This window comes from Ceratotherium simum, chromosome 24 (genome assembly GCF_057802395.1).
Source record: "Ceratotherium simum simum isolate JZ-2026a chromosome 24, ASM5780239v1, whole genome shotgun sequence".
Classification (NCBI taxonomy): domain Eukaryota; kingdom Metazoa; phylum Chordata; class Mammalia; order Perissodactyla; family Rhinocerotidae; genus Ceratotherium; species Ceratotherium simum.
Window position 1 is genome coordinate 31558597 of NC_141923.1, and position 23507 is coordinate 31582103.

At 40.4% G+C, this 23507-nt stretch overlaps 1 protein-coding gene across 15 annotated transcripts in view; it reads right to left on the reverse strand.

Annotated features, from left to right (window-relative positions):
- Positions 1-23507, reverse strand: part of SIPA1L1 (signal induced proliferation associated 1 like 1) — a 363798-nt gene that overhangs the window by 69637 nt on the left and 270654 nt on the right. For all 15 annotated transcript variants that reach the window (XM_087448297.1, XM_087448293.1, XM_087448290.1 and 12 more), the window contains 4 exons: positions 19360-19463; positions 16332-16489; positions 5129-5702; positions 4223-4497 (listed from right to left, as the gene is read on the reverse strand). In XM_087448297.1, the coding sequence (XP_087304423.1) occupies positions 4223-4497; positions 5129-5702; positions 16332-16489; positions 19360-19463 (1111 nt within the window). The remainder of the gene's footprint in view (positions 1-4222; positions 4498-5128; positions 5703-16331; positions 16490-19359; positions 19464-23507) is intronic.

Below are 23507 nucleotides of genomic sequence, written 5' to 3' on the forward strand. Positions count from 1 at the left end.
ACAACTGTTCAAGAGCTATGGTCAACAGGGATTACAATTTCATTGCTAAAAGTGACACAGGGTGACACACTGAAACCATAAGTTAATTGAAAAGCCACTCCATCTCCACTCTTTTTTTAGTCTCTTTATTCTAACTTTCTCCTTTAATTGATTACCCATTATTCTCTCCTTTTCCCTTAGGACACTAAGAAATACAGATAGAAAACAGGTGAACAGTATATTGAACAGAACATCATAACACTGGACTCTTGAATCAGAATAGTTAGATGTTTGAGGACAGCTAGGTCCCTAAGAAGCCACTAACTTTGGCTTGGAAAAACACTTAACCTCTTTGGACCCAAGTTCCTCCTCTGAAAAGTGAGCAATTTGACCGAGAAGATCTTTGACAGCCCTGGTAGCTCTAAAGCAGTATGTTTTTGCACTTTGAAATACTTGTTTTTTAAGAGGATGAAAAAACTTCATGACTCAATCTTCTTTAAAAGGTGATTTGGTCCTTTTATGTCACTTGTTTTTAGCTCTTCCTCTTGAATGGCCCTTGATTGATTTCTTTAAAAACCATAGGCTAGTGGCCCTCAACAGAATAAAGGTTTGCTACTCCCATGCAACACCATTCAGAACGTCACTATTTAATCTGCTATCTGGGTATTTCTCATCTTGCCAAGAGAACAACTGTTGAAGAGTCAGAGGTCGTAGACACCAACGGACTAACGGGAGTTGGCGATGGATGGGGTGAGGGGCCCCTCCTGCAGTCTGACCTCTCACTCGCTGGGGCAGCCTTCCAGTGAAGCTGGCAGGTAAGTACCAAAGCTCTTTCGGCCAGGACTGCTCCATAATGTGTCACTCTGGCTGCTCCTGTTCCCTCTTTGGGCAGCTACTGAATCTCTCCAAGCCTCGTTCTCCTCATTGTCTTAACAGAAATGAAACTGCCAAGAAGATTTTTTAAAGCCAGTACATAGTAGGGGCTCAGGAATTTTGCTTTACCTCCCCTGTCCCTTCTTCCCTCAACAAAAACTTTGGTTTGAAAGCAATTCATAGAGAATCTGCTTATTTCCCGAGAACAGGGAAAAAGAGCCCTATTTTACATTTGTTATTGAAACCCCACTTTGTTGTTGTTAAACTGGCTTTTTCACTAAAAACAAAAAACCTGCCTTTTCAAAACTAATGAGTCTCTCAAGGGAACACCCATGGGTGTTTGTAATTATGTACCATCACCACGCCGGGCTCCTAGCGACCCTGAGAAGCACACGCTGAGGGGCAGTAGGACAGTGTGCCTGGAGGAGGCCTGTTCTCACGCTGGAGCTGCAGTAACAGCTGACAAGAAGAGAGTGACTAGTCAAAGAAGAGAGTAATTAGTTGCTAGGAAAACAGCAGTAGGAGTGTGAAGTGCGGAGGAGAAAAAAAAAATGACAGAAGAGCATTAGCTTATTTTGCTGAAAACTGTAGCAAGGTGTTAATGCTTCAATTGTTCCTTTGAAGTCCTTTCTAAAGGCAAGAAGGGGAGAGGAGGGCTTTCCGTCCTCCAAAGGCATCAGTGGCATCATTTCACAACTGCTCAGGTCTGACAGTGGCTTTCTGGACGGAAACTGTAGCAAAGGGAGCAGACTGTGTGTCCGAGGCCCATGGGGCTGTGCAGTGCACTGATCCTTCATCCCAGCCTCCTATCCCAGGTCCTAACACCCTTTGGTCATGTCACTGCCAGCTCTGCCGGCTAGGAGAGGATGGCAAGAGTGCCTTAAAAGCGGTGTTGGGAGATTAAGACAAATATGGCTCATTCATTCAGGGGCGTGCTGGAGCCAGCCTGGCCTGGCTTGCAAGAGAGGACTGTGAGCATCCATCTCAACCCTGCGTTCAGCGGTGTCATGTTGGTACCTTGAAATTGGCCACAGTGGGAGTATTTACATCATAGGAATCAGCAAACGTTACAAATCAAGGTTCTTTTCCCCAACAGAAAGCCAGTTACCAGCATATCCCTGCTTTTGCTGGTATATAAGGAAAGGATTTGTGCCCCAAGCATACAAAGTAGCAGTTAAGAGCTTGGATTCTGAAGTTAGACCTAAATTTACCAGATGAGCTTGGGAAGCTCATAGGGTTGTTATAAGAATTAAATGCACTAATCCATATAAAAGTGCTTTTTCCAGGACCTGGCACATTAAACACTCAGCAAATGTTAGTTGTTTTTATCCACACACCACAGAAGATGTATCTAGTCTAGTATCTTGCTGAAGATAAACCACCTCCTATCACGACCCATCTATCCAGGGCCAGGCCTTTGGATCTCTTTCTAGTAACAACTACTATTCACAGTTCAATGTCAGTAACGTTGCCCGTTCGTCCTATTTCCTCACATACACCTATTTCCCTCTCCTCTCCCCTATACAACCTGGGGAGCCTAGAAACAAGAGGAAAGACCTCTGCGCAGACAAGATGGCGTCACAAGATCTACAGGCTCCATTTTGAGCAGACAGTCCTTACACTAGCATCTATAACTCTGTGCTGTGTAATTAAGGTTGACAAGTTACAAAGCTTGGTTATCTTCTCCAGTTTATAGCTGCCTGTTTAGAAGTAATGAAGTGGACAATCTGAAGGCGAGACCAAGGGACAGAAGACAGAGAGACAAAAGGAGAAGCACAGAGCAGTTGGAGAGGGTTGTGAGAGCCTGTCTTTCTGATCCACCTCAAGAGTCACACTTGAATCCCAGTTCAGCAAAATGCTTCACGTTAATGATGATGTGCTTGAGGAGACCAGAAAAGACATGCTTAACTAAAGCAGGGTATGTGTATAAGGCAGTTGCAAAATATTCTCCCCCAAATAGCTGAAATAAAAAGTTCCGGATATATATTTTGGTTTCCAGAGAAATCCAGTCATCCAAAAGGGTGCGTTTCTCAAAGCTATCAAACAAAGGGATTTCACCATATTCCGACATAGGCACATAATCTCTGGGCCGTCTAGGAGGTAAGCAGCATTAAGAAATGCTATCCCAAGCATAGACTGCCTGTGACACTTGGTTTGAAGAACTGAAGTACATTTAGACTGTCATTGCTGCTTACTTTTTAAAGGACACAAATAACCCATTGCAACTGTTTATACTTCTACCATCTGATGTTCATAAATCTGTGAGAGTTCAGATGCAGGGCTGGCCATGTTTTTGGGAAAAAAATAAGATAAAGCATATTGTCTTGGGGCCGGGCCGGTGGCATAGTGGTTTAGTTTGTGCGCTCCGCTTCGGTGGCCCGGGGTTTGCTGGTTCGGATCCCAGGCGTTGACCTACACACTGCTCATCAAGGCACGCTGTGGCGGCGTCCCATATACAAAATAGAGGAACATTAGCCGAGATGTTAGCTCAGTGACAATCTTCCTCTCCAAAAAAAAAAAAATATATATATATATATATATATAGTCTTGGCCCTAGAAGGCCTAAGAATTAATTGCCAGAACTTAAGAGAAACTCTTAGAAAATAATGGGTTCAAAGCAAATTAAGAGATTGAAAAAAACTAGCAAAAATAGCATGTGCATGCCCAAAGGAGAAAAGAAACAGTTGATTAAATTTGTTCCATCAAGAAAACTCCCCAGAGACAGAGAAATTAAATTTTCAGTGCTGCTGGCTTGGCAGGAGCCGGGAGGGCAGGGAGCTCCCGGGCTTCCCTTTGGGAAAAGGCTGGGAATCAACCTGCCAAAGCATCGTGAGCAGGACCAGCTCATTTGAAGCCAATTCCCGACACATGCAGATGCAGTTAAGAAAAAGCCTGGTCAGTCGTGTTCAGCCCTCCAGGCTGACACAACAGGGGTCAAAACAGTACTTTGAGTTTTGGACGGCCATCGGGTACAAACGGGAGCGTCAGAAGAGTCAGACCACCATGGAACATGAAAGAAAAAATTCTGACAGTCTGTGATGCTGAGTGTCTCTTAACGGTAAGTGTTCAATGTTTCTCAGCTACTGGTGCAAGATGTTTTAAGAGGGATATTCCCAGACTCCTCTATCTGTAACAGCAACTTCATAAATCCAGAGACGTAAATCCTGGGGATGGTCCAAGTTAGTCATTCTTTCCAGCTGCTGCCGCCACATGCTGAAAGTCAGACTTTCCATGGATGGAACTTTCAGCATCATATGTAACCTAGCGCTCTTCACAACACGCTACTCCCCTTACTCAGCGGGAGACATTCTACATGGTCCACAAACCCGGCCCTGGACTCTCAGGCTCATAGCTGCCAACTCAGACCTACCTGCGGGGGGTGCAGTCATCATGTGGGGGGATAATGACCACCTTCACCGTGACAGATGTTCTCAGGAGATCGATCATCTGCTCGTGGCTCAGAGTGGCCACTGCCACCTTGCATATCTCCACCAGCCGGCTGCCCTGCCTCAGCCCTGCCTGCCAGGCATAGCCGTAGGGCTCCACGTCCGCCACGATGCCCTCGTAGTTGACATGGAAGCCAAGCTGTCCTAGCCCATTCCTTCGCAGAGTCATCTCCACTGATTCACAACCTTTTGACACAAACTAGAGAAGGAAACAAAAGATATCATGGTTTAACGCAACAGGGTATTAAGTGGTGGACATGGAACTGGAAAAACGCCGCAAGCAGGGTTATTTCTGAATAGTCTACTGCCAGGTGAAGAGCAGTCTGGGTATTTCCCCTTCACTAGTCTCTATTCATTAGACCAAAAAGAATATATTTGTTGCATCCAAAGAACTCAATGTCTTCACTGAAGTTACAAGGAAACCTCTAACAGCGACCTACAGGGAGCTGGCAGCTAAGGGAAACCGTATTCTGCTACTCATTTGCCCTTAAAAACTTCAAGGCAACAGATACTCAATCAAACAATTCTTTTCAACAACTACAGCAGGTTGGCTGGGCTACATCATCAGTCACCAAGGCAGTGGGGTCAGGTCACATGCAAATGGGTTCTAACACACACAGTAATTGTGCCTTCTTCCATATGTTCTACTGCTTTTCCGAAAAATGATGGAAAATGCGTGTGAGATCAACTCTGTATTGCTTCACAACATGAAGGGGAGTTTTGAGAGCTGCTAATAAAACAGTACAAGCTTCAGTGACTTGGCTCTAGTGGATACTGAAAGCTTTATGAGATGGAAATTGCTTGTAGGTAAGTGGAAGGAACAGACTCACCTGCAACCTTTTGACAATCTCTTTGGTATCCTCACTGTTAATGAAACTCTCCACCGAAACACACTCTCCCCGCTCATAGAAGATTTTGAGGCTGCTGTCAGTTGAGGTCCACCCGATCACATCTCTGCAGGAACAGTTGAAAACCACGCTCTTGGTTTCCTGCTCGATGAGGACGATGAACTCATTGGAGACCCCCAGAAGGCAGTCTATTTCCATAGCCTTGTTGTAGTCTTTGGCACGGACGGCCCACACAATGGCCCCCATGCTACTGAGCTCAGCTCCTGGGTAGGGCTTAGACTTCTCCTTCTTCTTAGAGGCCAGAGAGATAAACGGGAACTTGCCAGATGGGTCAATAGGGGTGTTGGTGACATTCTTTTCTGCCAGATCTTTCAGGTACTCCTGGCGGGTCCGTGTTGCCATGGCCCGGAACTTTTCCGATTTATGAGCGGCATTTTCTGCATTAATCACTTTGGCCAAAAGGAAGTCCCTGAACACATTTGACTTCGGGAAAGTGACCCCTTTGGGGATGGGAGGTCCAAAGGAAGGTACATCTCTGGACCTGGTGACGGCCACACTAAGAGACAAGGCAAAGATCAAAGAGAAAGAGGCATGTTAATACTTCTCGGTCTCACAGTATGAGAATAAAATACACCTTCTCTAAGACAAAGATGGCCCTTGGGAACATAACTGCCATTGTCCCACGTGAAACAACGTACCTTTCTGCTTAACATGAGCACATGTTTTCATTCAACCGTATTTACGGTTTACAGAACATAAAATTTTTTCTAGGCCAAAAACCCCAAAAAGCTTAAAGCAAAAACTTTCTTTTCATTAACAGATAGTAAACCAACCATAACTCCATGAAAAAAAGACTTACTGGGATCTTCTTCATAAAAAACATTTTAAATACCTACTGATTCCAAAGGGCAGGGGGGCGTGGTTTACTATATTCACATAACCTTTCAGAACAAGCACAGACTCCATTAGAACACAGATGTGGTCTCCATTTTAGATGTGATGCCCATAGGCAGACAGCTTATAATGAAAATATCAAAAGATGCATGACATAAGAGAAATAGATTAGATTTTTTTAAACAGATATTATTTGTTGGCCCATGTGTCAGGCATTATGCAACCAGATCACAAAGCATAATTTTAAAGTGAAAATTGGAATTTCAGTAAGTAATAAAATGATTATGATTTTTATGGTAATAGCAACACTGCTTTAAAATCATTTTTAAATTGAGCTATTCATTGGTCCAAATTCTTTACTTTTGGTATTTGATTCTGACTATTTATCTGTGAGAAAAATATTTTTCTTTTCCATTCCTTTAAGCAAGATTGACTTAAAAAAGTCTGTTCCAGTCATTTCTTCTGCATCTATATTGCTAAAATTGGGCCTAAGAAAAGGTCCTTCTGAGTATTTGTGATAACCTATTATTTTTAATCTCAAAAGAAAAAACAATTAAGTTTTTCTTAAAACAACAACAACAACAGAAGTTAAATGGAAACAGAGAGGTTGTCTGTTTTATATCATGTACCAAGATCTTATTCCAGGACCTCAGCAAAGCTTGAGCAGGCTGGAAATGATTCTAGCAGATCAAACAGCCCTCTTTTCAAAATAGCTAATTATTTAAAAGTGAGGAATTGTACTAAGCAATTGTACTAAGTATTAGGGAAGCAATATGAAATCTGCTTTCTCTGAACTCCCAGAATGGAAAGAACATAATCAGAAAGTACATATCTTTCAAATTCAATTGAAGAGCTCTGTTTCATTATGTTTTATTTATTTTAAGAAAGATTTGCTTTAAGACATTTGGCTTTGCTTTTCAAAAAAATGATTATTTCTTGTGAAATAGGATAAATAAAAATCAGGAACCTCAGGATACAAATTACATATTTTGTCAGCAGATGCCACAGAACGGCCTATTTGTTGGTTTTCACACACACACAAAAAAGACTATCTAGTTCACTTCATGACAAAGAAAGGTGGCAAGCAACACTCCATTTTCTAAGTGGAGAAGAGAATTCACAGAAGCCTCCATCTGCATTACAGCCTAATTATACCAGTATTAGAAAGGCAATTTTTCTTGTCTATTGTGAACTGTCTGGCTTGAATGCTGACAGCTGTATAATTTTAATTTGATCATGTTATTTTTTTCTCTTAAGTCAAGCAAAAGATGCTAAAATCCAGATTTGCTAGCTTGTCTAAGAGGAATCCTGTAAAGATTCAGAAATATGTCTTTTTTTTTTTTTTTTTTTTGGTGAGGAAGATCAGCCCTGAGCTAACATACATGCCAATCCTCCTCTTTTTGCTGAGGAAGACTGGCCCTGGACTAACATCTGTGCCCATCTTCCTCCACTTTATCTGGGACGCCGCCACAGCATGGCCTGACAAGCGGTGCCTCAGTGCACGCCCGGGATCTGAACCAGGGCCGCCAGCAGCGGAGGGCACGCACTTAACCACTATGCCACGAGGCCGGCCCCCATGTCTTTCATTTTTAAATTGGCAATTTCTTCTCTTGCTAATTTCACTTCAAATCATTATTCTTTCTCAAGAAATAGCTGTGATTTTATTTTAATTAAGGAGATAAAAATGCTTATCGGGGGTGTCAATAGGAGCACCATCCAACCACTTGCCCCTTAAACTCACTGGCTTCCTACAGATCTATTTATTAACTGATAGAACTTTAGACAAACATATACTGAAAACCCCCCAATAATTAGAAGCCTCTAGAATGAACTATGAGGGAAAGAACTGAATCTTCAAACTATAATTATCAATGATTCATCATGGTAGGGAGGTAAATGATACAAACACTAAAATTGCTTTGCATCATTAGAAATAGAATCCTTACTGAAGATGATGAGGAAGATGATACCCTAGAATGCTCTTTTTCAAATAAGGGATTTTCTTTTGGGTAAATCTAATTTTCAAGGTTTTCCACAAGGTTAAAAGCTCATTAGATGATAATTTGATGCCACAAATTCTGAACTCTTGATAACAAAGTTTGCTTTCTGCTAAGAAGAAAGAATATTTTTGCTTCCATGAGAAAAGAAGCCTTTCTAGAATTTCAGGTTGCTATATATAGATACTTAAGATGCATTAATTATAAATGGTTCTTGCTATTTTTAAAAGCAGATTCCAAAGGGCTTCAGCTTGGCCCCACTTCTGTTAGTCTTGTCGGCAATACTGTATCTCCTTAGAAATAACACTCTCTAAAATTATAACCATACCTTATTTACTCAGCACTGCCGAGGACTAGGGTGTTCTCCTCAAGAGGGTTATCTAGATGACAGACAGACAGAAGCTCAGAGGCTGGAACAGTTAATGGAAAGTTAGCACTGGAAGGAGAACTCAGTGTTCCTCAAACTCTGCCAATAAAATTGAGTTTCCTCTTAAAATTCATCTCGATTTTGCATTCTACTAAAGAATATTTGTGTTCATTTTAACACAATATGTTCTGTCTCCAAAATCTTGGAGTACGACTGAGAGACCAGGAAGGTGTCCTGTGTTCTATGCTGTCATTTGACATATCCCTGAACCTCCGTTTGAACAGCTGGTACAAATTCTTCACTTCTCCAGGAAACAGACTCAGAGCAGTGAAATGATTTGCCCGGAGCTTCTTTGAGAGAGCCAGGATTGGAATCTGAGCTTCTGGACAGCCAACAGCATGCTCTAAGACAAGACCACACTTATTCCCTCCGGGGGAACGTTTTTTAAACCTTTTACTCTTAAGGGGCTTGCGAAAGGGACCATCTACAAGAGTCACACAGCCAAAGAGACCACCATTAGGCTGTTTCTAGTGGGTCCGGGCCTTGTAACATTTGCTGGCTTCAAAGACCTTGGGTGAAGTAGCAGGTCTTAATACCCAAAGCCAATTTCAAGTTGATATATGGGAAGGTTCCAGAGACATCTGAACATAAGTCTCAATGGAAAAAAATGAGAAGAATAAGACATTTGAACGTCTGGAGCACCATGGAAACAGTAATAAACAATTCCCAACCCAAAATTTAAAGGGAAAGGGACTTAGCATCAAAATGGTGGCGGTAAGTTTCCCCTTCTTGGAGCCTGGATCAGACTGCCAGCTTGGGGAGCTTCCCGAAAGCAGACCTGGGCAAAGGACAGGAAAGATCAGTGCAGAACAAACGTGTGCCCATTATCCCCTCCCTGGGGGGTTCTCGACCTCTAATAGTATTCATTCACCAGCACTCACTGTGCACTGATTGTACGCTAGGCAGCGTGCTGATGTTGAGGATCAAGGATGAGAGGTCACTGGCTCAGCCCTCCAGAAGCTCACAGTCTGGTGTGGGCTATATCCAGTGGTCGAGGGCTCTCCTGGGGCAGTGCAGGGTGCCACTGGAAACATTTAGGAAAGGCAGTCTAGTCCTGGGAGGTCAGGGGAGCCCACCCAGAGAAAAGAAAAGCAGGAATTCATCAGATGAAGGAGGGGCAGGGGTGTATGTGTGAAGAGGCATTGCTGCCTGGGAGCAGTATGTGCAAGAGGAGGGCAGAGCACGGGATGTTCTGGGAGCTGTAAGTAGCTCCACATGGCTCAAGAGTGAGGTAGTCGTGGGGGGAGGATCGGCAGAGGTGCCAGTGGAGGCTGAGAGACAGGAAAAGCCAGACCTGAAGGACTCCATGCAGCAGGCTATGCTAGGGAGTCTGAACTTTTCCCTAAATGGTTCTAAGCATGAAAAGTGACATATTCAGATTTCTGTCTTAGAAAGCTCAGCTACATTGGAAAACAGGGATGCTGATTAATTATGGCTTAGAATAGCCTTTCTGAAAGAAATTTCCACTACTTTGATTTTTTTCTTCCTAGTTGAAGCTTGCATATTTATTTGTTTTTATTCAAGAGAAGAAAAGAAGAAAGGCATGGACATTTACAGCGCACACACTGCAGTCCCTGCCTACACTCGATACTTCGATGGGATTTTCAGTAGATATCAAGCAACTTCCACTGCACAGAGAGGGAAATTTAAGATCTGAGAGGTTTCACAATCTGGTCTGATTCCAAGTGCTTTTTGCACTACATCATACTAACTCCTTTCAACATTTATTACATTTTGACCACTGAATATGGAAATCTTTCTGAGAGGAGTAACATATATTTCTACCTTCCTAACCATAGTTACTGACCACAATTGAACATTTGTTTTGAAGATTCAGGTCATTACTATAACCACTTATTACTATACTAGTTTTAAAATTAACAATAAATCTTTAATTTCACCACATAGTGAGTCAATGTTCCAATTTTCAATTGCGTAAGATGTCCTAAGGTTTTTTTAATAGTGTTTGTGTCAGAATTGGATCCAAATAAGGTCCACACCTAATTATTGCAATTAATTTATTTTATCTTAAAATTTTTTTTTTATTCTGTTAGTTCTCTTCCACTTCTCTTTCTCTTTTATTTCTTGCAATTTATTTGTTGAAGAAATTGGGCTGTGTGTCACATAGAGTTGTCCAGAGTCTGAATTTTGCTGAATACAAACATGTTCTTCTGTCTTTTGTATTTTCTGTAAATTAGCTTCTCTAGAGGTTTGATCAGATTGAGATTCAATTTGGGGAGGAGGGGACAAGACTAATTCATAGGTGGGGTTGTGTCCTTCCATTATGAGACACACATTTGTCTCTTTTTGTGATATCTGCAGCCTTTGATGATCAATGCCTAGATCCATTAATTCATTAGTTGTTAAAAATGGTGAAAAGAATTTTTACACTGTGTTTTCACAAAGTGAGGCCCTCAGGGGTGAGTGAAGTATATTTGGTTGTTTGCTCCCAAACCAAGTGATCCCAGACCACTACACTGATTGAATTTGTATCTTTGATGTGAATAGCTTTTCTGCATGTCCCTTATCAGTAATCACTTACTGATGTTTTCAGTACATTCTTGCCACTAAACCGCTCCTTTATCTTTTTGATTTGTTGCTTGTAATCTGCTCTATCAACTGGGACCAGACAATTCAGCTCACTGTAATGATACAAATAAAATAATAGAACCCAGAGGGCTCTCTTATCAGGTATGGGCATAAGCTTTACTATACAGACTTAGTGATTAATTTCTGAGTTCTTGGCTATGTTTACTATTCAAGGTTATCTGGCTTCTGGAATTAGTTTGAATTAGTCAGTTTTTCCTATATAAACTTTCCAGTCCCCAGGGAGAAATAACACACATTATTTCAGGGCCTCATTTCCATATCCACTATTGGAATTGTTCTCTGTTCTCCTCCTGCATCCCAGGGCCTAGAATAGTGCCTAGCACATATATGATAAGGGCTGTAAAGAACTGGTAAAAAATAAATGGATAACAACAATAAGCTCCAAATTTGTCTTTTTGTATACAAATTACCTTGCATGGTGACATTCGGTAAATTTTCCAAAGACCCTATTTATACAGTGTTATTTGATGGCCTAGCATTCCAAGGGCCTCCAGTGCCTAGTAATCTTTCCTCCAGTAGTAGCCTTCTTACTGTACTTACTATCCCTTTCCACTCTCCTTCCCATGTCTACACTTCCATATATACTGCTGGCCATTCCTAGAATCCTCTTTTTCCTATTGAATTCCATCCATTTGTGCTTTAAAACACACACCAAATCCCATTTTCTTAGCTAAGCATTCCTTATAACTTTAGCCTATGTTGACCCCACAATTCTCTACACAATTTCAGCAAGAAGCTCCTGAGAAAACAACTTTTGCACCTTCCACAGTTCAGGCACCAAGGAGGTGGCGTCAGTAAACAAATGTGAGTGTTTACAGTGCAGAAAGTTGGGAACAAGGAATTTTGAATGATAAAAAGCACTTGAGGGGGCCGGCCTGGTGGCGTAGCGGTTAAGTTCATGCACCCCGCTTTGGTGGCCCGGGGTTTGCCGGTTCAGATCCCAGGCGCGGACTGATGCACTGCTTGTCAAGCTATGCTGTGGAAGCATCCCATATAAAGTAGAGGAAGACGGGCACGGATGTTAGCTCAGGGCCAGTCTTCCTCAGCAAAAAAGAGGAGGATTGGCATTGGATGTTAGCTCAGGGCTAACCCTCCTCAAAAAGAAAAAAAAAAAAAGCATTTGACTTACTCTAACTACATCACTTAAGGATAAAATTAAATTAGATTTAAATAAAATCAGTATAAATCAACGCATCTCTAAACGTTCCCACCAAAGTGCCCCTAATGAAAGAGGCCTATAAATTCATACCCCTAGTAGTTTGGGGGGTGGCTGGGGTATGAGAAAAACTCACAGGTATGGAAATTCTTTGAAGACCCATGTGTTATCTTAAAATTCATACAAATTTTCCATTCTACGTCATAATACATTTATTTTCATGAAGAAATAAACCCCTTCGCACCCCTTCCCCCAAGCATTAAAGACTATAAGAGAGGTGCCCGATTTATTCTGAGCCTTTAAATTTAACATCTCCTGACACCACATTCCCCAGGAAACATGCCTACCTCCATTTGAGAAGGACTGAGAAAAATTAATGTACCCAAAGTTTATCACAGGAAAAGATCACTGCTTCAGTTTCTTGTGATTTCTTTCAGGGATGTTATAAACTGATATTTACAAAATATCAGTTTGTTTTTAGAAAACAATTTGGATTTATAAAAGGCCAAAATTCACAGTTTATAAGCAGTGCACTGGGTCTTCAAACAAGGTTGGCAGCTGGGGAATTCCAGACTAGCCCATGTGTCACGAGCAGGGGTGTTCAGTGTCTTCCTACCCAGGCTCCCAGCATCACACGGAGGGGTTAGGAAGACGGGCTCTCCAGGCAATAGATTAAAAATAAGAGAGACAGCAGAAATCATGATTTTCAAGGAGGGAGGGGTGAAAATAATAAAACATATATCACCTCCTCACCTAGCAAAGTGTTGAAGAAAGCGAAGCCATCTTTCCTCCTCATCAGTCTATTGAGACTTGCACTGGCCACACGCAGCTACTGAGCACTCGAAGTGTGGCCAGTGTGACCAGGGAGTATTAAATTATATTAAATCTTAAAGACTGACACTCAATGCAGTTATTTGAAAGCTTTTTAAAAGCATATTTGGGGGCCGGCCCCGTGGCTTAGCGGTTAAGTGCGCGCGCTCCGCTGTTGGCGGCCCGGGTTCGGATCCCGGGCGCGCACCGACGCACCGCTTCTCTGGCCATGCTGAGGCCGCGTCCCACATATAGCAACTAGAAGGTTGTGCAGCTATGACATACAACTATCTGCTGGGGCTTTGGGGGAAAAATAAATAAATAAAATCTTTAAAAAAAAAAAAAAAAGCATATTTGGAACAATCTGAGTATATAAATCTACTTTTCCAATCACAAATTTTATGAAATCTAAATACAGATTATTTCCAATAAAAATTGAGTACCCTGAGATGACCTATAAGTCTAAAATGCACTCCAGATTTCAGTCTTAGTCCAAAAATGTGTAAGATATCACAAATAATTTTTAAAATTTAAAAATTACATGTTAAAATAACATTTGGGATAAGCAGGTAAATAATATATTATTGGGTCAAAAAACATTGTTCAAATTAATTTTGACTATTTCTTGTTACTTTTAAAAAATACAGCTATTAGAAAATATTAATATGTGGTTTGCATTATATTTCTATTGGACAGCACTTTATTTAGACAAAGGCTTTTAAATAAGAATCTCTCTCTACAGGCAACTGCATAGCTTTCCATTCCTCAAACTTCCTAGTGACCATTCAAAAGAGTTTAGCTTTCTATCTCCATAGCATGAAATCCTTTGCATGAATCCAGTACATAGCATGTTTCAATTGCTTGGGGTATTTTCTAATTGCAAATAGTTATCCTCCCCAACTACAGCCAAACATTCTATGCTGCTTCTTTCTTTCTATACCTAACTAAAGCAGCTTTCAGAGACCATATTCTTTTTTTTCTTTTTCACTTTGTGTTTCTGCTGCTCTCTAGCCAAGGTTTTCATCATCTCAGCTTGGACTACTGCAATGCCTTTTTTATTTTTTTATTTATTTTGTGAGGAAGATCAGCCCTGTGCTAACATCTGCCAATCCTCCTCTGTTTTTGCTGAGGAAGACTGGCCCTGGGCTAACATCCATGCCCATCTTCCTCCACTTTATATGGGATGCTGCCACAGCATGGCTTGCCAAGCAGTGCATCGGTGCACGCCCGGGATCCGAACCGACGAACCCCGGGCCACCGAAGCGGAGCGCGCACACCTAACCGCTTGCTCCACCCGGCCGGCTCCTCAGAGACCATATTCTTGACAAGAGACTTCAGATCTAGGTCTCCTCTGTTTGAATTTCCAGTCTCTGGGCCTAGGAAACTACAGACCTCCTCGGTCTCAGGTTGTCACATAAGCTTGGGCCCTGAGAGGTTCTGGAATAGCTTGTATGTCAGCAGCAAGGGCAGCAAGGTCGTCCCCCCACCCCCACCCCGCTTCACGCGGCATGGGAGTGAGGCAGCATGGCAGAGCGGTGAAGAGACTGGGCTCTAGAATCAGACTTAACGCATTTGTATCTAAACTCTGCCCAGTACCAGCTGACCTCAGGCAGGTCACCTATCCCCATGGGATTACGCTTCCTCATCTGAAAATGAGGATGAAAACAGCACCTACCTCACAAGTTTTAAAAATTACATGAGGTAACAGATTTAAGGTACCTGGAATAGTGCTGGGCTAATAATCAGAGCTCAACATACGTAATCATTGTGGAAAGTGCAAGGATGGCGGCAGTCACAGTATTCCAAAGTAACCTCTACTTGTTCTCTTCCCTGAACTTGCTTGCTCTACTCCTATAATTAACCTGCATTACACCTAGAATTAGAATTAGACAGTTGTGGATCTCAAAACAAAGCAATTATCAGTCTATGTTGGCCACTTTCTCTGTAGGTGGCTATATTAATTCAAAAACAAATATTGAACATTAACAAAGCCTAATATTGGAAATTTTAGGGACAGAAAGCTATGATGAAATTTCATAGCCTGAAAGGATAGATGCATACTGGAAACATCTTATTAGTGCTAGAATGTCCTTACACATCTTCTTGGCACTACACTCATGTCAACCAAGCATCACAGGCCCTTATCCTCTTCCACATCAAACCCCTAGTGTATTCCTGCAAAGGCCTCTGCAGATGGATGCTTGAATTCTGACACTCATGAGACTAGGTCAACAAGGGACATTGCAACAATTCCACCAAATGCTTCATAAAGCACAGAAATGCCTCTAAGATTGCAGTCAGAAATGTTAGTGTGGGGCCGGCCCCGTGGCTTAGCGGTTAAGTGTGCGCGCTCCGCTACTGACGGCCCGGGTTCGGATCCCGGGCACGCACCAACACACCGCTTCTCCGGCCATGCTCAGGCCGCGTCCCACATACAGCAACTAGAAGGATGTGCAACTATGACATACAACTATCTACTGGGGCTTTGGGGAAAAAGAAGGAGGAGGACTGGCAATAGATGTTAGCTCAGAGCCGGTCTTCCTCAGCAAAAAGAGGAGGATTAGCACGGATGCTGGCTCAGGGCTGATTTTCCTCACATAAAAAAAAGAAAAAAAAAAAAAAAAAAAAAGAAATGTTACTGTGAAGTCAGCCCTAAGCAAGGCTTTGGGCTTTTTTTTTTTTGTGAGGAAGATCGGCCATGAGCTAACATCTGCCAATTCTCTTTTTTTTGCTGAGGAAGACTGACCCTGGGCTAACATCTGTGCCCAGCTTCCTCCACTTTATATGGGACGCCGCCACAGCATGGCTTGACAAGCGGTGCGTGTGTGTGCCCAGGATCCGAACCAGCGAACCCTGGGCCGCTGCAGCGGAGTCGCACACTTAACCGCTTGCGCCACCGGGCTGGCCCCCCTGGGCTTTTTTAATAATAATAATTTAAAAAAAATAAGCTTCTCTTCCCTACTTATTATGATCATTCTCTGCTCTTGCCATGCCAAAAGCAAAATATAATTAGCAGTATGAGTAATTAGTTGGTGACCAGATGGTATGGAGAAAGGACACCACCTAAGGAGGAGGTGCAAATGGAAACGGCAGGTGTCTAACCAACATGTCTGGGGGATGTCAACGCCATCAGGTTACGTCATGGTGTGAATTCCGCAGTCTGCATGCAGTTTAAAGACAAAAGCAAATAGCAATAGACTTCCCACTGCCACTGCAGAAAGCAGGGCTGGACGAGGCCCTCCACGTGACCACCAGCCAACGTCCATCCAGCCACCACTGCAGCACCAATACCTGTAACAGACACCGTCGGTGCAGGGGTTGTGAACCCTGACTATGACGAAAACGTGCTGAAAGTGGGATCGGATGTTTTTCGGGCTGAATGGCTGTGCTCCAGGTTCTTGGAAAACAATTGTTACAATATCATTTCCAATGTGCCGCTTCCGTAGGAGCTAAAAGAAAAAATAAGCAAACGACATAAATGACAATGCTCTGTTTTTTCCTCCCCAATTCCTTTATGTAACTGTATTTAAAACATTCATTATTAATCAGTACATATTAGGGGAGGTAAGTTACACAGTATTGCCAATATTCTAGCCTGTCTTATCATTCCCTCCAAGGAAGAACACAGAAATGAATATTCTGAAATTTGCATAAAATATATAGCCCATTCAAATAAATCTAACCAATATCTGGCATATTACGCCAAGTCCCAGCATCTCCAAATCCTCAGTTTCCATAACAACAGTTTTGTTCCATTTTCATATAAGAAAGAAACTTGCCATAGAGAAGATTTTTAGAGATGAGAACGGCTGAAGTAATTACAAGACAATTTACGTTCTGGTTTAATCAGCTTCAGTCAAAGAAATGTGGCTAAGGTGTTTTTTGATATACTTTTTCTGTCACAAGCTGGGACTGTGGAAATTAATAATATTCCAGAATGTCGCAACAATTTTAAAGCAGGTTAAATTTCAAGTTTAAATAGTTTCTTTAATTACAGTGAAAGCTGCTTAAGACTACCTCTGTTTCACTTTAAATGGTGTTTTGGAAAGGTGGCTTTCAAATTCAGGAACTCCAAATCACCCTAGGCCAGCGTCTTTTCAGGAAGGGTTTATTAGGTAGATAATTCAACAGTGTAAAGAAAAATTGAAAAAAATGTGTATGTCTCATATTTATTATATGGAGGCTCTTAAAAGGAAGAAAACAACTAAATGTGACATTCATATAAACTATCTATTAAACATAAGCTTGCATTTATAAAACTTTTTTTTTAATTCTCCAGTGACATTTAACTCACACAAATTATATACCAGTAAAATCAGTGATCTAGTATTGGCTGCCAGCTGAGAGAACAATAGCCTTTTAGATCAGGGTTGAGAATTAGGAGTTAGAATGTTCAGGAAATGTACTTTTAACCTTAGGAATTTTAAAGCATCCCAAATTATCTTCTAACGAGGCAGCTTACTTCATTTCTAAACATATTATTAGATGTTATGGAAATAAAGGCTGGTCTGTATTGGTTGCTATACAAAATATACCCATTATTAAAGATCATTAATCTATTCAGGATCTTGGACATACCAAGAACAAATACAATTTGTCTATGTATTATGTCATTCCTGCATAGATGATGTCATTGTCTTTTTCATGCAATGCCATTCTTGCTTTGAAATATGGCTTGATATGTAATATTAATGTCTTAATAAAGGAGCCAAATAGAAATAAATCCATCTCACGTTATATGTAATGAAAAAAAGATAGTATTTATAAACAAATTCTTGTAAAAAGATTAAAAAATATATGTTCTTTCTGTTTTTCCCAATCATAAAGTAATCTATATAGAAGAAATAAGTTCTTTACCTAGACAATTAAATTTCTTAATATGTGGCAGTACCAATTACTCTTCCATTCTGATTTAGGACCATAATACTTTTGCCTTGATTGGACCTCAAAATTAAATAACTTAGATAGCTGTCCATTTAAATGCCAACTCACTCGGCTCAGCATCAACTCATTGGGTTAGAAATAAACAATTAATTGAATCTTGTTCTAAATCCAGCCCTCCCCATCCCCCAGTAATCAGGTAGAATAAGCCTTTAACTCCCCTTTAAAGATATTTGTTAACGTTCTTAAATTTTTTGTCTACTGACTGATCAGAATAACAAGTTTAGTATTTTTTTCTTAGCATGATGTTTTTCTCTCAGAGAAATCTAGAAATTGGCGTTTGCATAAAACAAATTGCCAACAAACTCCAGATCATGGAATTTATCTTAAAATAGGTTTATTTTCACTTTACAGCTGATTCATTGCTTTGCTTCCTATTTTTGATTACTTTGGTAATCTTAAGAGGCAAAACTGTGTTACCTAGATTTGTGATTTAATCAAACCTAAACTAATGGAGGGTTAGATTGGATCCGTGTTTGGTTAAATTCTGTGAAGGAGGATGTGATTCATTCTGCAGCTGGCCAGCATTCTGTTAGTACAACAACTGACAATAACAAAATCTATATCCATTTTAAGGTCAGATGTAATACTGGACTGCTTGTGTTTATAACAGCTATTGAAAGAAAGGAGAGTCTGTTAGCTCTCTGGTTATTTTAAATAACCAGTTTGGTATCATTTATTTTGAAATATTTTTTTAAAACAACGATGACTACATACTCTTTAAAACACTACTGTCCGTTTCCACTTCGCTCTGTAACAACCTGTCACTTCTTAGTTCCCACATTGCACTGTCTAACTGACTGCATTTTAGTACTAGGCATTGTGCTTTTAAATCTGTGTATGATGTACACAAATGCAACTGTTATTTATGTTTCTTGCTATCTCCTGACCAACACGTTAAGGAAAAAACATTTTTCTGAGATCCCACTGACATTTATTTTGATTTTTCTCCAAGTTACTATACCAAACCTCCTTTGAAATCTGAAATGAAACATCAGTACTTCCTTGCTTTGTACACTGGCCTCTTGAGCTGAAACTTCACCCACTCATATATGTTCTTTGCAACCCTGCAGAGTCATCTAATCACCATGATTTCAACTTGTTCTCTTCAGATTTCATGAAAACCTCAATCCCCGTGGGTGAAAAGCAAATGATTAATTCACAAAGCCATCCAGCTGGCTGTTAACCTAGAATTTGTGTCTCTTCATTTGTTTTCAGCTCATTTGCTATTCCTTACTTCCACAAAGTACAGAGCTTCCTGCTGCTGTCACAGGTGCAACATTAAATTCTGGTTTAAGATTTTACAAACTTGCCACTTAGGCTTCTGGGGGAAATGAAACAAGGGCGAAAAAACACAAATAACACAAGGACCTCTTACCTGTTGCTTGTTGTTAGGTGTATATGGCAGCATGGTAGAAACATGGAACATGATTTCATAGTCTTTGTATGTTGTGTACAGCGAATGGGTTCCAGTGGAGTCTGCTACAGTAAAAATATATATATAACAATGAGACGACTGTAAGAATAGGAAAAAATAGTTCATTTAAGAGAAATATCTCAAAAAAAAAGGGAAATACTTTAGGATGAAAAGATCCTAGACAAGATCTAACATAAGTGTTCTTACCCATTTTTTGTACCTGATCCCCTCTGGCAGTCTAGTGAAGCCTATGGATCCCTTCTCAAAATAATATGTGTAAATGCATAAAACAAAATATACAAGATTTCAACAGAAATCAATTATAATGAAAAATATAGTATCAAAATAATTTAAAAATATGATGTAATAGCATAAAATTTACATAAGTTTTAGCAGTTGGTCTAATAACTACTATAATTTTGAAGTAGTGATGTGCACAAGCAATGTTTTGAGATATCTCCAACAAGAAAGAATATGAGATGAAAATACCTGTGGCTTTCCAGTGGCAATAAAATCACAGGTAGAGCTTATCACATGGTGGTTCGTTGCCTACATTCATAATTGAAGGAAATGCTAATTTTCAATTGGGGGTCAGTGAAAATAAATGTGAAATACGTGCCATTCACGTTCACAGACCCCTGAATTCTGTCCACAGACATCAAGTTAAGAGCATCTTTCCCAGTACTTCTGATTCAAGCAAAAGAACTGTTTTGTTCTTAACCAATAGATGGAAATTGGACAAGACTGTAATGCTGAATAACACGGGCATCAGAACAATGTCCAATAATTGTTTAAGACTGAGTGTGTCCTGCTCTCACCTTCCTTAAGGAGAAAAACAACCTCTACCCCTTAATCATTAACAAATCTCTGTGCCCATAAACACCTGGAAACCAGAGAAAAGAATTATTAACTGCCAAACTGAAAGGGAGTATCTTTAGACTTGAAGGACCTGGACTTACAGGCTACAAAACAGAGAGAAGGGCATTCATTCTGGGTAAACTCAAGCCTCCATCAACCATCTTGTTGAGGAGCAAAACACTTTACTGCATGTTAGAGACTGATGCGGCAAGCCCCTGGCATATACCAAAAGGCAGTCGTTCTCAAAATTCAGTATTCAGGGAGTCACTTGGGAAGCTAGTTTAAAAGGCAGATTCTCATGCCCGGCCCCCAGAAATACTGCTCAGTGGGTGTGGGGGTGGGCAGAGGAATCTATTTTAACCAACACCCCCAGGTGACTGCAGTGCAGTAGCTCCACTGCCCTTAGGCACTGCTCCAAGAATAGACAGCAGGGTGGCTTGCAGACAGACTTGTAGAGATGTTCTACAGCTCTGCGTTTCAACCTTGAGCTTCTTGGAGGATCTTAATTTTGAAGCTGACATAAAATGCAAAGGGTAAAGGTAAAGATAAATGCAAGTGAAAGAAAGAATAAAGCAAAGACTACTTTTCAGAAATTGCAAAAATATGTATCAACATACAAATTCCCAAGAAAAATATCTACTAAATGTTAATCACCACGACCACATACAACTACAAATTACTACAATAAATAATTGAACTCTTGAAGACAGGCCTTGAGTACGAAGAACTTATCTACTGTTAAGGACCTTTGCTATAAATACCCCTAGAACTGATTAGTACATTTTAAAACTTTAAAGTGCATGTGTCAGCTTTGACACGTACTTACATGTGTTAAGTCAATTTTAAGCAAAATTAATGAATCATAAAAAAAGATTGTCATCCAGTATTCATTTATTACATTTTGCTTTATATGTCTGTCTAATTCTAAAAGGATTACTGTCAGAGAGGAAAATTGAAGACACCTTGAGGAGAATTTGTTTTTCTATGTCTAGTCCTTTCTTTCCCCTGCATGACTCATTTTACACAATGTATGCCGCTTAACCAGCCTTTTTCTGGGGACCTTTGGAAATCCCAGTTTTGCTGATAATTTTAAAAAATTTCAAATGTTTTAGAGACAACACTAGGGCCAAAAGAATGAAATTTTCCTTTCTGAGAAGAAAGGAATTCCAAAACTTTGAAATTACTAGGTACATAATAGAATTGCTAAACTTTATTAGTGAGAATGGAAAATGAATGTTTCCTATATTCTCTAAAGAAAAAGGCATCCAATGTTGTTGTTGTTATATTTTTAGTGACCTTGAAACCCTGAAACCATGAAAGATTTAACAGAATGACAATCAGAAATATGACAATTAGGAAAAATGATAAAAATCCTTTTTTTCTGGTTGAAGAGAATATATATTGAGTAATTTCTAAAGAGAAAATATGCTTGTAGAAGAGGGACAGAAAGAAGATAATGCTACTTCACACTTGTCCGGAGCTTTAAAGTTAAAAAGTAAACTCAGGCATCTCATGGGTCACCTTGATAATCACATGATTTGCCTCCAAATCATACTACCAGTGACTGGTACATATCCACTTATAAGGTCAGCACTCTACGCTAAGTCATGGAAGGCAAAATTTCTAATATTCAAACTAGATGATAAGAAGACACTGAATAATTGAGGAAAGATAAGAATATTCTTCTCGGCCAGCCCCGTGGCTTAGCGGTTAAGTGCACGCACTCCGCTGCTGGCGGCCCGGGTTCGGATCCCGGGCGCGCACCGACGCACCACTTCTCCGGCCATGCTGAGGCCGCGTCCCACATACAGCAACTAGAAGGATGTGCAACTATGACATACAACTATCTACTGGGGCTTTGGGGGAAAAAATAAATAAATAAATAAAATTAAATTCTTTAAAAAAAACAAAAAAAAGAATATTCTTCTCAACTGCTTTGAAAAGGTATAGATAAGTGGTAATACCCTACATTAGGCATTTCTATTTGAAGATAGTATGAACAGGTTAATAAGTTTGTAGAAGCAGTTTCAGATACAGTCAATGTCATATTCATCCTTGACTTCTCTTTTGGCTCAATGCTTCTGCATGTAGGTAGTCTAAAACCTGGATGATGAAGGTGTATGTGTATGAATCTGAATCAGGAAAAACTAATTAGACTTTTATAGAACTATTTCCTGGTCACTAACAGATATGTTTCAGAAAAGCTAGATGAAGGAAAACAAGCCTATGCAATTTGATTTTTGGAAAGTTCCTAGTTTTCAATATTTATGAACACAAGAAGAAAAGTAATCTCATTAACTAAATGCATATAGACTAAGAAAGTCAATAGAATGAAGGAAGCTTAGGCTCAGTTTATTAATGTCCTCACCACTACAGAACATATCAAATGCAAGATGAAATCAAAGGCAGGTTGTGGATCTGATTCTTAACCAAGTTTGAAATATAATAGTCAGCTAGATGCTGGGAACCATCCATTTAAGACCCGCAGATCTCCCATCTATGCAACTTTGCCTTAGGGTCTTAGGATGCAGAAGTCAATGCTCAGAAGCACAGGGACAGGTACTGATTTGGGACACTGGCATGTATTCAAGATGAAGCACACTTCCGCCCTTGTGGTACTATTTCACTCACTCACTAATCAAGTATTTAGGGGAAGTCAAGAATTCCACCGGCTCTGGCATCTATCATATTTATTACTATTTTTTCAATGTACCTTTAGCCATGGTCAGGAGAGGAGTTACTTAACTTCAATGAGGATGGGATCAAGAAGAGTTTATAGTACTACCCTTTGCCATGACAGGCAAATTCATACTGCCAGTTCAAGGAATGTGTGAGTGCAAAAGTAAATGTACCCGGACTCAAGGCTTCTCAAAATTGCTAACATATTGAGAGAAAAAGACAAGAGACGGTATGGGGCTGGTACTTAGGAATCAGCCAGTACTATTTTCTACCTACTGCTCACTTTACAAGATACCTGCAATTTCTTGGATTCCCAATTTGGAAGTAAGACGATCTGAAATCAAATGCCAGAAGCATCATTTGCTAAATGACCACAAACGGGTCACGTCACTTCTCTGCCCCTCAACAGTCTGATAGTTGTGAGGATTAAGTGAAATAATGTATATGAAAGTGCTAGCTCATGAAAGACGCTCAAAAAATGTGTTGGTTAAAATTTAGAATTTTGTGCTGTTGAGGTAAGTGTAGTTTCCTTAAACGGGGCCTTTTACATATTTTAATTTCTTTGCCAATTG